Here is a 16,625-nt window from a genome sequence, read left to right as displayed (position 1 = left end):
TACATTTTAGTACCAGTTTCATACATAGGCTGGGCTGGTATAACACTGACCCTACACTTACTAGGATGAGGATGCAAATATAGTATGTGAATGATTAATTTTAAATGAAGGTATTTTCTGCTGCCTACAAATGTTGGGTCATGTCCTGTTTTCAGTTACACTCATACACATGCACTGATTTCAGTGGCATTGCAAAGTATAACTGGAGCTGTGGGGGAGGAGGCAGAACTTGGTCTGTTGCATTATGTGCACCTAAGCGTTTGTAGTAGACAAAGATATGTTGATCATTTTCTGGTGGGACACTGCGGCAGCTGTTCAGAGAACAGAGGTGTGACAGTGAAAAGCCAAATTTCTGTTATTGTCAACAGCTGCTTGAGATGTATAATGGTCTGCAGCTTCTTCCACCTTTGGAGGTGATCTCTCAGCCCTCCAAACTAAGTACTTGAATTGAAAACCTCAGAGGAAATCACTTTTGGGGGTTGGACTAGATGACCTCATGAGGTCTCTTCCAACCCTAATCTTCTATGATTCTATGAAATCCTAAGCGTTACTGGAAACAGTGATGGTGATTCAATAGATGGCACATTTCCCTCTGACGATAACAGAATCAGTACCCCAAAATGAAGCTAGGGAGTGACTTGAGGAAGGATGGTTTTAGGATGAGAGCAGGAGACTGGGAATAAGGAGATCTGGGATTAAAGAAGTGTTACTGTTGAATTTAAGAAGGTCCAGAGTATGAGCTGACTGCTAGTTGGTTATGGTGAGGAACAACTTTCTAAATCACACTAGCTTCAGCCTATTTGAAAACTGAATGAAAATTACTGACTAGATATTATAATTTTAAAAAGTACTGAAATAATTTTCTTCAAACTATGATTGTACTTAATTGGAAGAACCTGAACTCTAAGGCACCCTTTACATTTTAGCATTTTTATAAGAAATTGCACTCTTTTAGAGTTGTCCATCTGAGAATTCCAAAATGCTTTTCAAATATTAAGTATGTCTCATAGCCCCAGCAAAGTAGGTAATTATCATTATCACCATTTTACAGATGGGAGTAGAATCCAGATCTCCTGACTCCCAGTGATCTACTTTTTCCACTGGGTCATTCTTCCACCTATTTAATTCTAAGCTTTGTAGCTTCCTTAACTATGACATCCATGTGCAAGTGGGTCTGATTGATTCAAAACTAAAAAGCATCACATTTCTCATATTCTAGGCCTTTTGAGGTCTGAGTTAATCTAAAAAGATTAAGTTAACAATAATAAAAGAATCAATTTGCTGTCTTTAAAGATTCATAACTTCACATCTACTCAACAGATTTTCTTCAAACTTGGCTTGTTTTATAGATCTAATCAAGACTTCAGAATAAAATTTTAAGTTTATACATACCACTGTGTAATCTACTGTATGAATAGAATTAATTTGGTATCCATACCAACTCAGGCTATGGTCTCATCTAAGCTAGAAAGGGTTGGGTATGGACTGTGTTTGGATGGGACGCCTCCACCAAACACTATGCTGTGGCACTGATTCACTACTGATATCTGGTATCACAGCAAAGTGTTAAGAGGCATAATGCTGTTGGAGATACTTTCTTTCAAATGAGAAGTCAGCAGTGAGGTTTGTCTTTTATGATTATTAGTGATCCCAGGGCACTTTTGCTACAGTAATGGCATTATTCCTAGTACTGTGGCCAAAATGGTGATTACATTTAGCCTGTCTATGTTTCCCTTGCAGACTCATTTGGATATGGTATTCTTCATTGCCTACCAGAAGCTAATGTGCAGTATTGCTGTTAAAGGTGGTGTCACTTAAGCAGAAGGCAAAGTGATGCCTGCGTATGTTGACCGTTAAGATCTTTGGAATGAAAGATGCCAGATGTGAGGTATTCTTCTCACTTATTAACATCATATCCACTATTCTTGGTTATAAAAATAATACTGGACCATATCTTGTTATGTGCAGTTGTTGTATAGTAATTAAGGGGTTAGCCGCATTAGGTGGTTTTGAGGAGTAAGCATGGCTCTCATTCCACCTAATATATGTTAAGTGAGGTGCCCATGGTCAACTTTCTTTAACGTAAGTGTCTGACTTTTATGTGATTTTATTATAAAGAAAACTGTCAAAAATTCACTCTGAGCCTTTACACCAACTTTTAGGATGTGCAACTCCTCTTCTGTAGCTGCATAACTTACCAAACCTTTGGAATGGATGTCATTTCTTGAATGGCAAAACACCACTTCTAGCTACCTATGTCCTTATATTACCCCATTGCTGCATACAAATGCTAACAAATTCATCCTCACAGCATTCCTATATGGTAGGGAAGCATTTTTAACACCACTTTACAGACAGGAAACTGAGATGCAGAGCGACTAACAGCCTGATTCTGATACCCTCTGTGGGACTTCTTTTGGGGTAAGGTGCTACTCACAGGGAGAGAGGCTGTCAGAATGCAGCTCTTAAGTGACTTGCCCAAGGTCCCACGGAGTCTGTGCCATAGCTCTGAATTCAATCCAGCTCTCTTGAGCCCTAGAGCAGTGCTTTAACCATGAGGCCATCCTGCATAAATTGCATGGATTACACAATTTACTATGCCCTTTCCTGTGTAAACTGAGCACAAATTTGAAATGCTTGTGCAAATGACATCCAACATCAATGCATAACTCCCTCTCTTGGTGCTAGAGACCTCAATGAGTTAAAACTGGAAGAGCTGCTCAGGAAGGGGTCACTTAATAATCTATATCTAAATCCCAGTCCCAGATTTTCTTTTTGAAACATGCTGTACAACTAACACTTTGACATTTTGGCAATATGATGGGGAAAAAAGCTGTGCCAGCTGACTGATGAGCACCCATCCTTTTTAATTAATTGGGTTGAAAAATGTCTTGTGTCAGTTTGAATTTAGGAGCTCATTCAGCTGTGTTTTTGTAGGATAAATATATATAGATATATTTAACTGTATATTTGAACAACCCAGCATGAAACTCAATAAATGATAAAAATATGTTTATATTAAAATATATATACATAACATTTCTCACATATATATGGTCATTAAAGATATATAAAGTATTATATAAAGTATAACATATAATGCTCTTTTGTACCGTTCTTATGATTTATAAACACATAGGCTATAACACACACATGCGCGCGCACACACACGGCCATACAATTGTGCTTTCTAGTTTTTTACAGAGTAATATATTTGGATTGTTCTTTAAATTCAATGAATTTATTTGTCTGCCTTCTCGTAATAGAATCAGTTTTGATATACCCTTTGTTCATGCCGTATAGGCTTCAATCTAAGGGTTCTTTGTATTAACTTTTTAAAGTTACATTACAAAGAGGTTTTAAGATTTCCCAACAGGCTTTTATTTAGCCAGGGCTTTTGATCTCAAACCTGCTGGGGCCTAGTGAAATCCTTACCAATTCTCCAGTAACTCCACACTATCGGAATTTGAAAAGACCCACCTGAAGGATTTAACTCGCAGTATGGCTTCAGCCATCCTTTAGATTGTTCTATTCATGCAGACAGTGAGGGGGTCTAGGGCACCCTTTGTGATCCTCTAAGTAGCCTAAGGTGCCCTTTGCATAAGTTGTACTCCTGAGGAAATAAAAATCAGGAGGACACAAACCTATATACCTTATTTCCTGCTATCTTTACTTAAAGAAGGAGCACAGGGGGTCTGTTTAACATCCTTTGCTACCTAAATACCTTTTGGACATGGGAACTCAATGAAAGAACTTTCATTGCATCCATTACCCTACTGTGGTGCATAGCAAATTAGATTTAAAAGGGTACTTTTTCCCTTACAGCTATTTCTATCATTTTCTTTAAAATTTCAATTTAGTGTCTAGTGACAGAATATTCCATAATGTATTTTAGAGCTGTATAACACCAATTATGCTAACTGTGAAGATTATTTCAAAAGAATTAGAGATATATTAAGTTATAGACAAACCATTGGGAAAAAGGTCAGGTTAGAAGTAGGGGGAAAAAAGAAGCTATGTGATAATGCTTAAAGCAGTGACATGAAGTGAATGCTCTTTTTTTAAAAAAATCCCTACATTTTGCATAATGCACACTGAGGACATTTCTCTTCTTACTTTGTCTTCATTATTTAGGAGGGAGTATCCATATTTCCTTGTTGTTTTACATCTAAAGTGTCTCTGTGTAAGACCCACTGTGGAGTCTAACAGTTGTGCAGAAATATTATTTCCTCTAGCTTTGAGAAACAGCATAATATAAATACATGAAAGACTCCTGTCTTCTTTTTATCTATAGTTTGTTACCTGATAGTCAGTATGCAGGCAAAAGACCAGTTAACAGAACAATTGTGAAAGAGTATAATAAACCATCAGCTACATTGTTCTTACACTGCATTTTTGGGTTACCTATTTTTATTAATTTCTCGAATGCATACTATATGACTGTTACTAGTATTCTACATCAGTCTCCCAAGGTATTATAGAACAGATGAAACATTCCTCTATTTATATCTTTATCTTTTACATTTCAGTTTGCTGTTAATGTAAAATCTCTCCAAATGAGGATGCAATAAAAACTAAACCTACCTTCTCTTTCACCTTCTCTTCTGTTTTTCTGAATTTCAAAGTATAAGACATTCAAGCCACCCATGTTATGTAGATTTAATCTAGAAGGTATTTTATTTAGACAAATAAAATATCTTCTCTCTCATTTTTGGTTTTGTTTTAAACTACAAATCCCCCCCCCCCACTTCCCCAACTGGTTTAAAACATTTGCTAGCACTGTGCAAAGTTCAGCTATTTTGATTTGCAGAGATTTCTGGCAAATCTTGTTTTGTTTGGCTGAGGGCCCGTGGGATCAAATCTCCATGAATTTTGAATGATCTAAAACTTCAGAGTTAAATTCAGCTAAAACTGGCTTCCATAAATCATCCGTGGTCCAGCTGAAATTCAGTCTAGACCTTGTCTACACTTGGAATTTGCCAGGTACAGCTACCAAAGTGGCTGCATCATGCAAAAACTAGTGTGGAAGGGAAAGCTTCTGTCTGAACCAGTTAAGCTCGTCTGAAGTAAAATAGTAACTTTGCCTGAATACATTCAGGGTTTGCATTGGTGCAGTTATACTGGTGACTGGCTACCCATGCCTGGAATTGGAACAAATCCTCTGTACAGATAAGACCTAAACTCAGCAGCCATTAACAACCCTTGCCTTGGAGTTAGGTTTATAGTGAACTTGCAAACACGCAAGTGTTGCCTGGTTTGGGGTTTTAGTATACAGCTCTAGAATTCTCTAGCTTTGTGTTAGAATCTAGCTTACATAAAACATTTAGGGCTCCCAGTGTATTTCTCTTAATTTATACATGCCGCTTCAATAGGAATTACATAGATAGAATACATAGAAAGATAGAAATAGAAACACTCACCTTTTTCTTTAATAATCTATTGAAATTAAAACCAAACGTGTACAATGAGATACTGCCACTATCCATAACACCCAGTCCTATACCCTAGTATATATGTATAGAACTGAAAAAAAAAATTGAAAATGGCCTTTAAATTAAACAGAAAATTTCATTAAAAAGTCCATTTTTGGTTAAAAATAGGTTTTTATTAAAAAAACCAGAAACTTGAATACTGAAAAATTCTGTTTAAAACAGATTTCGCCCACCCCCCACCCCCACCCAGTTTTTTGGGGGTTCTCACAAGCATTTGAAAAAAAGAAAAGAAAAATTTCAACAAAATCTTCACATTTTTATTTTTATCAATAATTTTCATAGTAGACAAGAATTCCAGTTAGCTCTACACATGAGCTATGGTGATACTATACTAAGGATGTTATTAATTGGACTTGCATCACCAGACTTGAATTGCATCCAATCTTGTGTACAAACCTGGAGACCTCAGACTCAATGTTTAAAATTGAACTCATTATTCAGAGCGATGTAAGCCGCAAACCCCGGATCCGTATTCCAACTTTTTCAGGTAGGGGTGTGTGTTGTGGATTGAGGTTTCAATAGGGACCCATCTCTACATAGTACTAAAAAAACCAACTAAAAATGTAAAGCAGGGTGGGGAGGGAGTAATTATTTATCTCTACACCCTTACATCATGATTGCATATGTGAGTGTGGGGTTATGTGGGACACACGCACACAGACACACACTGTAAAAAGGCACCTATTCCCAAGACTTTTATTCACACTATACATCCAAAAAACCCCTCCAGAAGTGCTATATTTGCATATCTCAAGAAGAGAAGAATACTTCTCTGGCTCAAATATGCCCTTCTCAGTACATGGTATTCATTGCTGTATAATTTTAGAATATTACCAAAGGCCTGAACCTGATTTTACGTACACACAATGACACCTTACTTTAGCCAAGGCACAATCTCATGGTCAGAGTATATAGCTGGGAGCCACCAACTCTTGAAGACTAGTCCCAGTTCTGATACTGCCTCCTGCTGTGACATATGGTAAGTAACTTAACCTGTTGTCCTCAGTATCCCCAATAAAATGGGAGGCCTTAATACTTCTCGAGTGGGATAACAGTACTTAATACTTATCTAATTGGATGATTATATTTACCTACATACCTCACAGGGGTGTTGTAAGGATTAATTAGTTAATGTTTGTAAAGTGCTTTGGAGATGGAAAGCGGCACATAGTGTAAGTGCTAAGCATTATTATCAGAGGACAGCATCAAGATCTTAACATGTATTATGCCAGAATAAGAGATTAGAAATATTAAAATAAGGTGTGATTGTTCAAGGCAACAGGAGATCATGGAATTAGTTTTTAATGGTGATTTTTTTCAAAGAAGTTGGGAAACAGAAGGGAGTAGGAAATATTCGGAAGTTTTTTTATAGGTGTCCAGACCTAAACGCCTGTTATGTGTCATTTAACAAATTACAAGGAAACTCCTCTCAATTTTTTAACCTATTCTCTTATAATTTACTTTGATCTCAGTGGCCAAATTGTATTTCTAAACACTACAGTTTCTATTTAAATCTAGACAAATAAATACATTAAAAATCCCTAGAAAATATAAGCCAGTTCTTTAAAGCCAGCATTATCGACATGACTCTCCTTTCACTTCTAATAGGGTAAATGAGGAATAACTGCGCTGAAGTTAATGGAGTAAGTAACAGCAGAATCAGGTGAGTCCCATATTTCTATGGGGTCTAAGATACCACCCTGGCAGCTGAATTTTTAAAAATGCTGCATAAAATATATTAAACTTAGAATTTTTACATATACACAAAGATACACAAAAATCATCATGCTTTGTATTGGATATTGTTTGTGGAATGGTGATTCATAAAGAGGTCTATTAATACACAGGTCTGATATACCATACACAGTATTTTTGCTTTCACATAGGCAAACTTTTGTAAGATTTTTGGCTTTAATTTCTTTGTTTGTTCTTTAATGGAACTTTTAGTCCAAGAAATCAACTTTATAGATATCAAAGCACACATTTTTATATTTTTGCCATTGCAAATATTCAGATCTTTTTCCCTCTGACATTAGAGAGAATTCCCACAAATTCCTGAAATCTGTTAAAATGAAAGGCAAAGTGCTTAAACTGGCATGTTGTACATTGGCTGTTCCTGTTAAAAAGGCACTGAATTTTCATTCAGGATCTGTGCAAGAAATTTGATATACTGCTAGGCTAAGCATCAGGATTTGGTTGGCTTTAGGACCAGTTCTTACATTTCTACATCAAGCAAACACAAGAATGGATTACACTTATAATAAAACCTACCCCAAAGCCTTGCTTATGGATATCATGTTATTCTGGAATGAAATAGAGAACATTCCTTGTAATCAAGGGTGAGTCAAGGAAAATGGCATGTAGGAGAGCAAGGCAGTCAAACAGAAAACTTGACCGAACACCAAACTCATTGTCAGTTTCACAGCTGCCATAACGACCAATGAGACCTTAGGGGAAGCTAGCCAGGAAGTCAGGTGCTGTTGCTGGAAAGAATATGTTCCAGATTAATTGGCATTTGGCCCTTCAGCTGCTCTGCAAACCCAGTGTGAGTCCGTGGGTGTTGGATCCAGTTTTGGACCACAGGAGGAGGGTGAAGTGAAGTATGACTGACATTGTCAACAGCAAGTTTGTCAAGTTAGTGCTGATAATATATTTTGTATGACTATAATAAATAGCTACTGCTTTGCAGTTTGACTGTTTCTGAGGGGAACTGGAGACAAAGGGGGGGGGGCTTTTAGATAATTAGCTGCATATAGGCAGGCATAATTTACATACCTGCACACTTTGAAGTACAGTACTTTGCTAACCCCTTGATGATCAGTATTAGGGGTTCCTAGGACAGAATATATTGCCAAAAATGAAGAGGACAGCAATTTCCAGTGTCTAGAGCTCCAAGGGTTAGGCTGGTGAAGAGAGGCAAAGGAGAGTGTGAAATTCAACTTATAGGGCTCAATTATCAGGTCAACTATCACAGCAGTAAGTGCACCTGGGGGTGGGCAAGGTGGCTTTATTACTCCTGGCTGTCCTCTTCACCAATCCTGGGGCTGCCCAGAAGATGGATTAGCTCCCAGCACAACTTGGAGATGTTTTAAGGCTGCTCTGAATTGAATTGAACTGACTTGTAATGGTGTGTTTCAGCTACACCCCCTTCCACTCCTGATTCTACCTAGGGAGGTGGTAGAATCTCCTTCCTTAGAGGTTTTTAAGGTCAGGCTTGACAAAGCCCTGGCTGGGATGATTTAACTGGGACTTGGTCCTGCTTTGAGCAGGGGGTTGGACTAGATGACCTTCTGGGGTCCCTTCCAACCCTGATATTCTATGATTCTATGATTCTATGATATAGCAGTTCAAGTCTCCTTCACTGGATCCAGGATGGTACCTTGTAGTCAGATGCACTAACTTTATACCAACCAGTGATTCCCTCCCACCAGTGCCACACATTTGTTGGGAGTATAGTGGGAGGATCTGTCCAGCAAGTGGTTATTTTGGAACTAATGGGAATAATATTTGTGTTTGGTGGGGACTGTAGTAGCCAGGCCCAGGAACTAAACTAGAAGCTGGCTGGGGAAACTGGTCATGGGGGTAGCAGGAAGATTAAGCAGCTGGGAGATCAGAATGTTTGTTGAAAGGACAGTAGGAGAGTTTGGCAGCTGGAAGGAAACATTTGTGTATTTGAGGGGTATTGTGAGAGGGTCTAGCAGCTCCAAAGGAGGCTCTGTGCATTGATCAGATGAGCTAGTGGGAGTGGCAGAGCAAGGGAGGGGACTTGTGGAAATGTTGGGCTGCTGGAGGGAAACTGGGGAGTGTGTTGGGGCAGGATTTGGCATCTGGAATGGGTGCAGTTTGGATCCAGAAGCTTATTGAAGAAAGTTGTGTTGTGAGTGTGTCTGACAGATTGGTGAGAAGGGCAGTACCACTCTGAATGGGGTGTGGGGGGGAGGTTAGGCAGTTAAGTCATGCTTTGGATCAGGGCCCTTATTGTGGTGAGGATTGTTCATTGTGAGTATACAGATTCTCTGTGCAGTTTTCTAAGGGTTGAGGCTGAATGACAACCTTAATTATGAATGTCCCTGGTTTTGCTGTGTTAAATCTGACCTTTAATTTAATTTTAGCCCCATCAGCTTCCTTGATATACCACTTCTATATTCCTCAGACTTGCTATGAAGAAGGGGAATCTTTACAGGTCTGCTGTTGACATCTGCTGAGACATTGAGATGACTTTCTCTATAGAACTGCATTTTCTGGGCTCCTTTCAGTAAGAATTCTTTAGCATGCTAAATGGGTCAAAAAGTGTAGCTAGTAATGTGCAGTATTCTTACTATGGAATATCTTGGCTACAGATTGAAATCATACCAGCTCCTGGGTGCCACCCCATTGCTAACCTTGTATTGGGATTCAGCCCAGTCAGAGTACTTGAATTGGAGAAAAGGGGAAGGATGGTAGAATATTTAGGGCAGTAGTTAGGCTTTGAGAGACCTGGCTTCAAGTTGTTCTCTGCGACACACCTCCTGTATGACCTTGGGCAAGTCAGTTAGCCCCAATATACCTGAGTTCCTCATCTGTCTACCAGGGTTAATAGCCCTGTCCTACCTCACAGAGGAGTTGTGAGGATAGATACATTAAATATTATTAAGTGTTCAGATACTATGATGAGGGCCAAAACAGAAGCAGTAAATTAATGTGGAATGCTGGGCTCAAATCCTAGTTTGGTAGGTCTCATTCTTGTTCCCATCACAGAAGCTGTTTATGAATGCTCCAGAAATAAATACCAATGTATAAAGCATTACCAGAAGAGACAGGCATGTCCTCTATCTAGAGGAGATTACAACCTAAAATCAGACAAGAGACAAATAGAAACAGATGATAGTGTGTCGTGACTGGGAGTCATTGGTCTGGCAGAGCTGTATAGTGAAGCTTGCAGTGTGGTTACCTGCACTGCGTTTGGCTCTTCACCATGCCATTAGTCTCACATTTTAACAAGTATTAAGATAAATCTAAATTTCTAGTTAAAAAGAAACAACAGGTCTGCAACCATCCCTTCTTAAAAAGAAGGCAATGTTATTAAATTGGAGAGGTTTCAGAGTAGCAGCCGTATTAGTCTGTATCCACAAAAAGAAAAGGAGTACTTGTGGCACCTTAGAGACTAACACATTTATTTGAGCATAGGCTTTCGTGAACTACAGCTCACTTCATTGGATGCATGCAGTGGAAAATACAGTGGGGAGATTTTATATACACAGAGAACATACATGATATAAAATCTCCCCACTGTATTTTCCACTGCATGCATCCAATGAAGTGAGCTGTAGCTCACGAAAGCCTATGCTCAAATAAATGTGTTAGTCTCTAAGGTGCCACAAGTCCTCCTTTTCTTTAAACTGGAGAGATTATCTGACTTGCCCAGGATCATACAGGAAGCCTGTGGCAGAGACAGGAATTGAATCCCAATCTTTTGAGTGGCAGCACAATAACTTACCTACAAGATCACATTTCTTCTTGTTTTAGTCTTAGTGCAACCAGTTAGGCAAGCTTGCCCCTGAGCTGCAAAGTGTTTGCACCCTGGCTTATTGAATGTGGCTTTCCTTCTGATCCCTGTATAGTAATATGGAAGTATAAAGCATAAGGGTGAAGTTTCCTAGTTAGATCTTCAGAAAATAGTTTTCCATTAGCCATTACTTCACATTTTCCATTCCTTACCAAATGACTAAGTTTAAACAGTAAGCGCCTGCAGTGAAGGACACCTGTATTTGCTGGTCCCATTATATGGCTATGCTGAAAAAGCTTTACAGCTGTCTAAATTAGCATAATTAAATCCACATCTATTAAAAAACCTCAATCACTTCTTTCCCCTTCACATGCAGATAGTGGCATTTGTCTAAGGTGCTAAGTAACAAAAAGGAACTTTTTAACAATTGAAGATCTGGCTGAAAGGAAGAGTAATAGGATTTGTATATTGTCCCATGGTTCACCTTAACACTAGTGGAAATGATTAGTGGTAGCTGTTCTGCCTTAAGAAGTATGGCTACATTTTGCATTTCAATTATGCTAGTACACAGGGCTGTGCATTAGAGATGTGCATTTTACAATGTGCCCCTGCTTCTATTGCTTCTTTAGCCCCCATTAATAGGGATAAACAAAGCCTGGCATTCTGCTTTGGTCTCTTCCCCACCCATTTCTTTTTGTTTTGTTTTGTTTTATGCAGTGAAGCCCCAGTGACACCAGGATAGCAACAAGGCTGCACTGTGTGGTGCTAGCAAAGAGAATTCCTCCAGATGAAAACTGACATGGGGTTCAGGGGTTAATTTCTGGAACAGGCGCATTTGCATACAAATGAAAAATGATGGAATTTCTGTTCTCCTAAATTTTCAATGTCATCAGCATCAAACAGCAGTCAGTGCTCCCTTGCTGTTTGAAGAATATTCATTACTGTAGAAAAAGGGGCACCTTGTTTGGTATTAATCTCCTCTGCAGGTCAATGGCTTAATTTGCTAAACTTCATCTGAAGTGCCGTTCACTTCCTGAGTTCTCTGCTATTCTTTGTTGTTTTTCATAACATGTTCTTAGAACAATTATATGTGTAAAAGGGTACACACATCTCCAGCAAAACAGAGAGAGGGGGAGAGAATGACATTTTTAAATTTTGTTTGTTTTTGATTTGCTTTCATTGAATTCCTAAACCACTTGGCACCCTCCTGGGTCAATTGTACCATATTTTGGTTGTGTTTGTCCACAATTCATAAACATTTTCAACAAAAATTGCTTACTTTAATGGGAAAACATTTTTTCTTTCAAAACTGATGCATAAAAGGATATCTGTTTTCTTGTGCCACAAGGTTATAGGGTGTCAGGCTTCTAACAAAAGGTAACAAGTTACAAAGTGATTAATCTTCCAAAGAAAACCATGATATTCTTTTAGACCTTGCCTCTGGAAATTCTCATCTAAAAATGCAGTGACTGAGGATGTACTTAGAAAACTAAAGTGCTATCTCCTACTTCCCTATCATCCTCTATGTGAGTCCATAAAGACCCTGAGGATCCCATTTCCCCCGTTCTTGCCCTTCATGGCCCTCTTTGTTCTGTCTGATTATATGGGACTTTTTTCAGAGCTTGCTAGTGTTACTCCTTAATTGGCCTGGTACTCTTGGGCAGTGATTCTCAAACTGTGGTCTGTGAACCCCTGGTAGTCCACAGAATACTTGCTGTTGGTCCATGGAGAACTCAGAGGGTCACTTGGTGCTAGCTCTCCTCCTTCTTTTCAGCTACTAAAATACATTAGAAAACACCTAAAATACATTAAATTCTTAAGTAATTTAAGAAGCAGAAAGGAAGATGGTTCATGAGATCATGAAAAAGTCTGAGAACCTCTGCTTTGGAACTCTTCTCCAAAATGTTGGGTATGTTGCCTCAGTGGCACCCCCACCTTCTGCTGGTGTAATAGAGAAGGGCCATGACTGGATCTCCTTTATTACCAAGAACACTAATACAACAGCATCTCACCAGAGTAGCCCCAAAAGTACTACTTGAAGTAAAAGACAGTTGTAAGACAGATTTGCTCCTGAATCGTTAGGGATACAACACGCAGGCTAATAAGATGCCATGAAGAAAAATGATAAGGATTCCACTCTTCCCAATTTTGTCCTGGATCTGGAACATTCTATGCTCAATGCATGTAGGATGTGTCTTTGTACAGGAGCTTGGTGTTATTCAGTACCATTCACTCCTCAGAATAGGAAGGAACTTTAAGGCTCTAATACTGTGGCATTCTACTATAACTTTAGACTTTGCATATAACATTTATAACAAAAGCTCCAGTTAAGGACTTTCATTATAACCCCTTGATTTCACATGCTCAAGGCTAGCTGAAAATTTCTGGCTAGAATTTTTTTATTTGTTCCCAGTCTCAAAATGAATGTTTTTGGAAACTGTTTGTTTGGTTTTTTTCAGTTGTAGAAAGGTGAAAACACCCAACATTTTACCTGTTTTAAGTCAATATGTAATATGTTTTTTTGCTCTCAAATAAGCCACAAATGGCAAAATTCATAACTTCAGACGTCCACATGGGAGGCAGGGACCCTTGGTCTAGTCTCCCTGCCCCAATCATGCTTTCATTATTTATCCATGCTTTTATTATTTATGAAGTGGAACATCTTCAGCAGATTGAGAGCAAGAGAGCCTACCTCAGACTATCCAGTGCCCAGTGGTTAGAATACTCCTCTGAGAGGACAAGAACAGGGCAGAGAGGGGGAAATAGAATGTGGGTTTCACACATCCAGGGTCCGCGCTCTGACCACTGGTCTAAAAGTTGTAGGTGATCATTGGTGCCATCTCCTCTGGCAAGATTGTGAATAGAAACAGACCCTCTAAGCCAGCGGTGGGCAACCTGCGGCCTGTCAGGATAATCTGCTGGTGGGCCGCGAGACAGTTTGTTTACATTGACTGTCCGTAGGCATAGCCACCCGCAGCTCCCAGTGGCTGTGGTTCACTGTTCCCGGCCAATGGGAACTGTGGGAAGTGGTGGCCAGTATGTTCTTGTGGCCCGCTTTGCTTCCCGCAGCTCCCGTTGGCTGGGAATGGCGAACCACAGCCACTGAGAGCTGCGGATGGTCAAAGTAAACAAAGTGTTTCATGGCCTGCCAGCAGATTACCCTGATGGGCCACAGGTTGCCCACTACTTCTCTAAGCACACCTACTGAATTAGGCCCCATATGCGATATAGGTGGCCAAATGCCTGTCTTCTCCTGGTTTGGGCATCACTCTGGGGCTGAGGCATGAGACAGGTGTTTGGACACCTTGAGAGAGGCAGCAGTGAGCATGCCCAACAGCACAAATGTAGGCACTGAGGAAACTCTTATCCTTAATAACTTAGGCACTGAGTTTAAGCACCAACAGGGTTTGACGGGAGTTTTGGGGATCACACTAGAGCCAGAATGGGGACTTAAGTGCCTAAAAGAGGGACTTAGATATCTAAGTTCTCTCTTGGATCCCAGTCTGTCTTTATATGTATTTATACAGTATCCTGCACAATGGGGTTCCAGTTTTGAGTGAGGTCTCTGGGCACTAAAACAATAATAAATAATGTCTAGTGGCAACTTGTGCTAATGTTGGGGGCTGCATTATTAACTGCAGCATTAGCTTAGCATGTAGATAATGGGTCCAGCTAAGTGCTACTCAACATAGGACTTCAGGTGGGGCAAAAGTGACTTAGTGCCTTTATCCCCCGTTATCCTGGAGTTGGCTAATGCAAGTTAAAGCCAGAGCACTCTGGCCATCCCCTCTATGCTGGTTGGGGTGGCATAAAGATAGTTGTGCTGGCCCTGTGCCATATGGGGATTTCCCTACCCCAGGGCAATTCTTGGATAGCTGGATAAGCCAGCTTTGCAAAGCAGCTGCTTGGGGAACCAGAATCTGTCTCATTATCTACAGGGAATGTTTTTAGCATAAAAAACTTCCACTGGAGACAGATTTGAATGCAGAAATATGTTCTGCTCTGAAATGTCTATGTGCCTGCAGAGCTGATAGGCTCCTCTCTGCTTAACTTTTCTCCTGTGGAGTTTACAGTCACTGCAAGAACAAATCATGGGGCTGACAGGTGAAGCTAAGAGACCTTGTAAAGTCTGCATTCTTGAGAATTCCAGTTTAAAGAATGTACAAGTTCCTCCAGCAAAGAATACAAGCCATATAAACTACCTGTACCTAAAAGCACTGGACTTTTCATGATTTCCCCCTTTTGTGTGTGTGTGAAAGCAAAACCAAGAAAAGTACCCTTAAAAACTAACATGAATATAATGTTAGGGTTACTAATTAAGGGCCATATTCTGCCACTCTTACTCCCATTGAATATTGCTCATTTTATGATTATTGCTATTGACATCAGTGGGGCTACTCACAAAATAAGGTACTACTCATCATGAGTGCGGGTATCAGAATCTGGCACCAAATGCTCAAAAGATTGGGGTCAGATTCTTAGCCGGTGTAAATAGTTGTAACTCTGTTGAAATCAATGGAGCTATCCAGCTATCCTGATTTATGCCAGTGAGAATCAGGTCAAGAATAAGAAAAAGGTAAAGTTTTCATAGTTCTATTAATTTAGCCATAATACAAATGTGTTGCTTTAGAAAGATGTATATTAATATGCTAATGTTATGTTGCTAAATATCTATACCATGAAACACACAAGATATGCAATCTGGCCAAATTAGCATAACTTTGATAACCTTAACTTTAACATTGCCTGACTTCTGAGCTTTTAAATTTGTAAACCTAATGTTACACTGACATAAGTTTTTGTAATTTTATACATACTAGACTTGATTTTTATCTTGGGTGTTACAGCACCTTAAGCAACAGGAGAAAAAACACTCATCTGTTTATGATAAACTTATCAGAAATACTGCAAAGTTTTCACCAACTAAGATATTTATACTGCTATGGTGGCTTGCTACAGGGTAATTCTGAGACAACAAACAGAATATTTCAAAGCCCAGATGTCCTGTTTAGACAAGGGGTTTTATATTGATTAGAATCTGCTTTCACCTAACATCATGTAGTAAATATCACAAAGACATAATTAGAAAATTTTGGTACAATATTTAGTCCTAGTCCCTGTGTGCCAGAATTGTTTGACTACTGAGAAACTGGAGCTTGTTTGTATCCCAGTGTGTTGTGAAATGCAAACTTCAAAGAAAATATTATATCTCCCAACTCCAGCTCATGAGTGTCTTGGAAGTATAATACAGAAAGGCTTAACAATCCCTGCTGAGGAAAGGGCAATTTGACACTGAAACTACTGTTAAACCATTGAAACACTGGTAGGCAAAGAGTGCTTATTAGATAAATATAGCTAAAATCTCTGTAGTCAGGGAGAGAAAATGCACCCAAGTCATTGGAAATATCCCAAAGCTGGACAAATGTTTATGTTTTGTATAGGATTTTTTAAAAAATATATACATCTACATGTTTTCTTCATAGATTTTCCATCAGACTGGTCCCTCCCCTCACCATTTCAAAATAAAATGTTTTAGATTCGCAAAACTTCTGGAAGCCAGAGTTTTGGATGGAAAGGATTTTTTCATCAAATTATCAGTGTCTGAATTTCATCACAATCTGTTCAGCTGTTTAGGTTGCAGGCAGGCG

General features: G+C 39.2%; 1 protein-coding gene across 2 annotated transcripts in view; it reads left to right on the top strand.

Moving 5' to 3' along the window:
• GTDC1 (glycosyltransferase like domain containing 1) overlaps nucleotides 1–4,584 on the top strand; it is a 327,811-nt gene extending 323,227 nt beyond the window's left edge. For both annotated transcript variants that reach the window (XM_043505088.1, XM_043505090.1), the window contains one exon: nucleotides 1,741–4,584. In XM_043505088.1, the coding sequence (XP_043361023.1) occupies nucleotides 1,741–1,818 (78 nt within the window). In that variant the 3' untranslated portion in view covers nucleotides 1,819–4,584. The remainder of the gene's footprint in view (nucleotides 1–1,740) is intronic.
• Nucleotides 4,585–16,625: the final 12,041 nt, after the last annotated feature.

This window comes from Dermochelys coriacea, chromosome 11 (genome assembly GCF_009764565.3).
Source record: "Dermochelys coriacea isolate rDerCor1 chromosome 11, rDerCor1.pri.v4, whole genome shotgun sequence".
NCBI lineage: Eukaryota > Metazoa > Chordata > Testudines > Dermochelyidae > Dermochelys > Dermochelys coriacea.
This window is presented reverse-complemented; position numbering and strand designations above follow the sequence as displayed.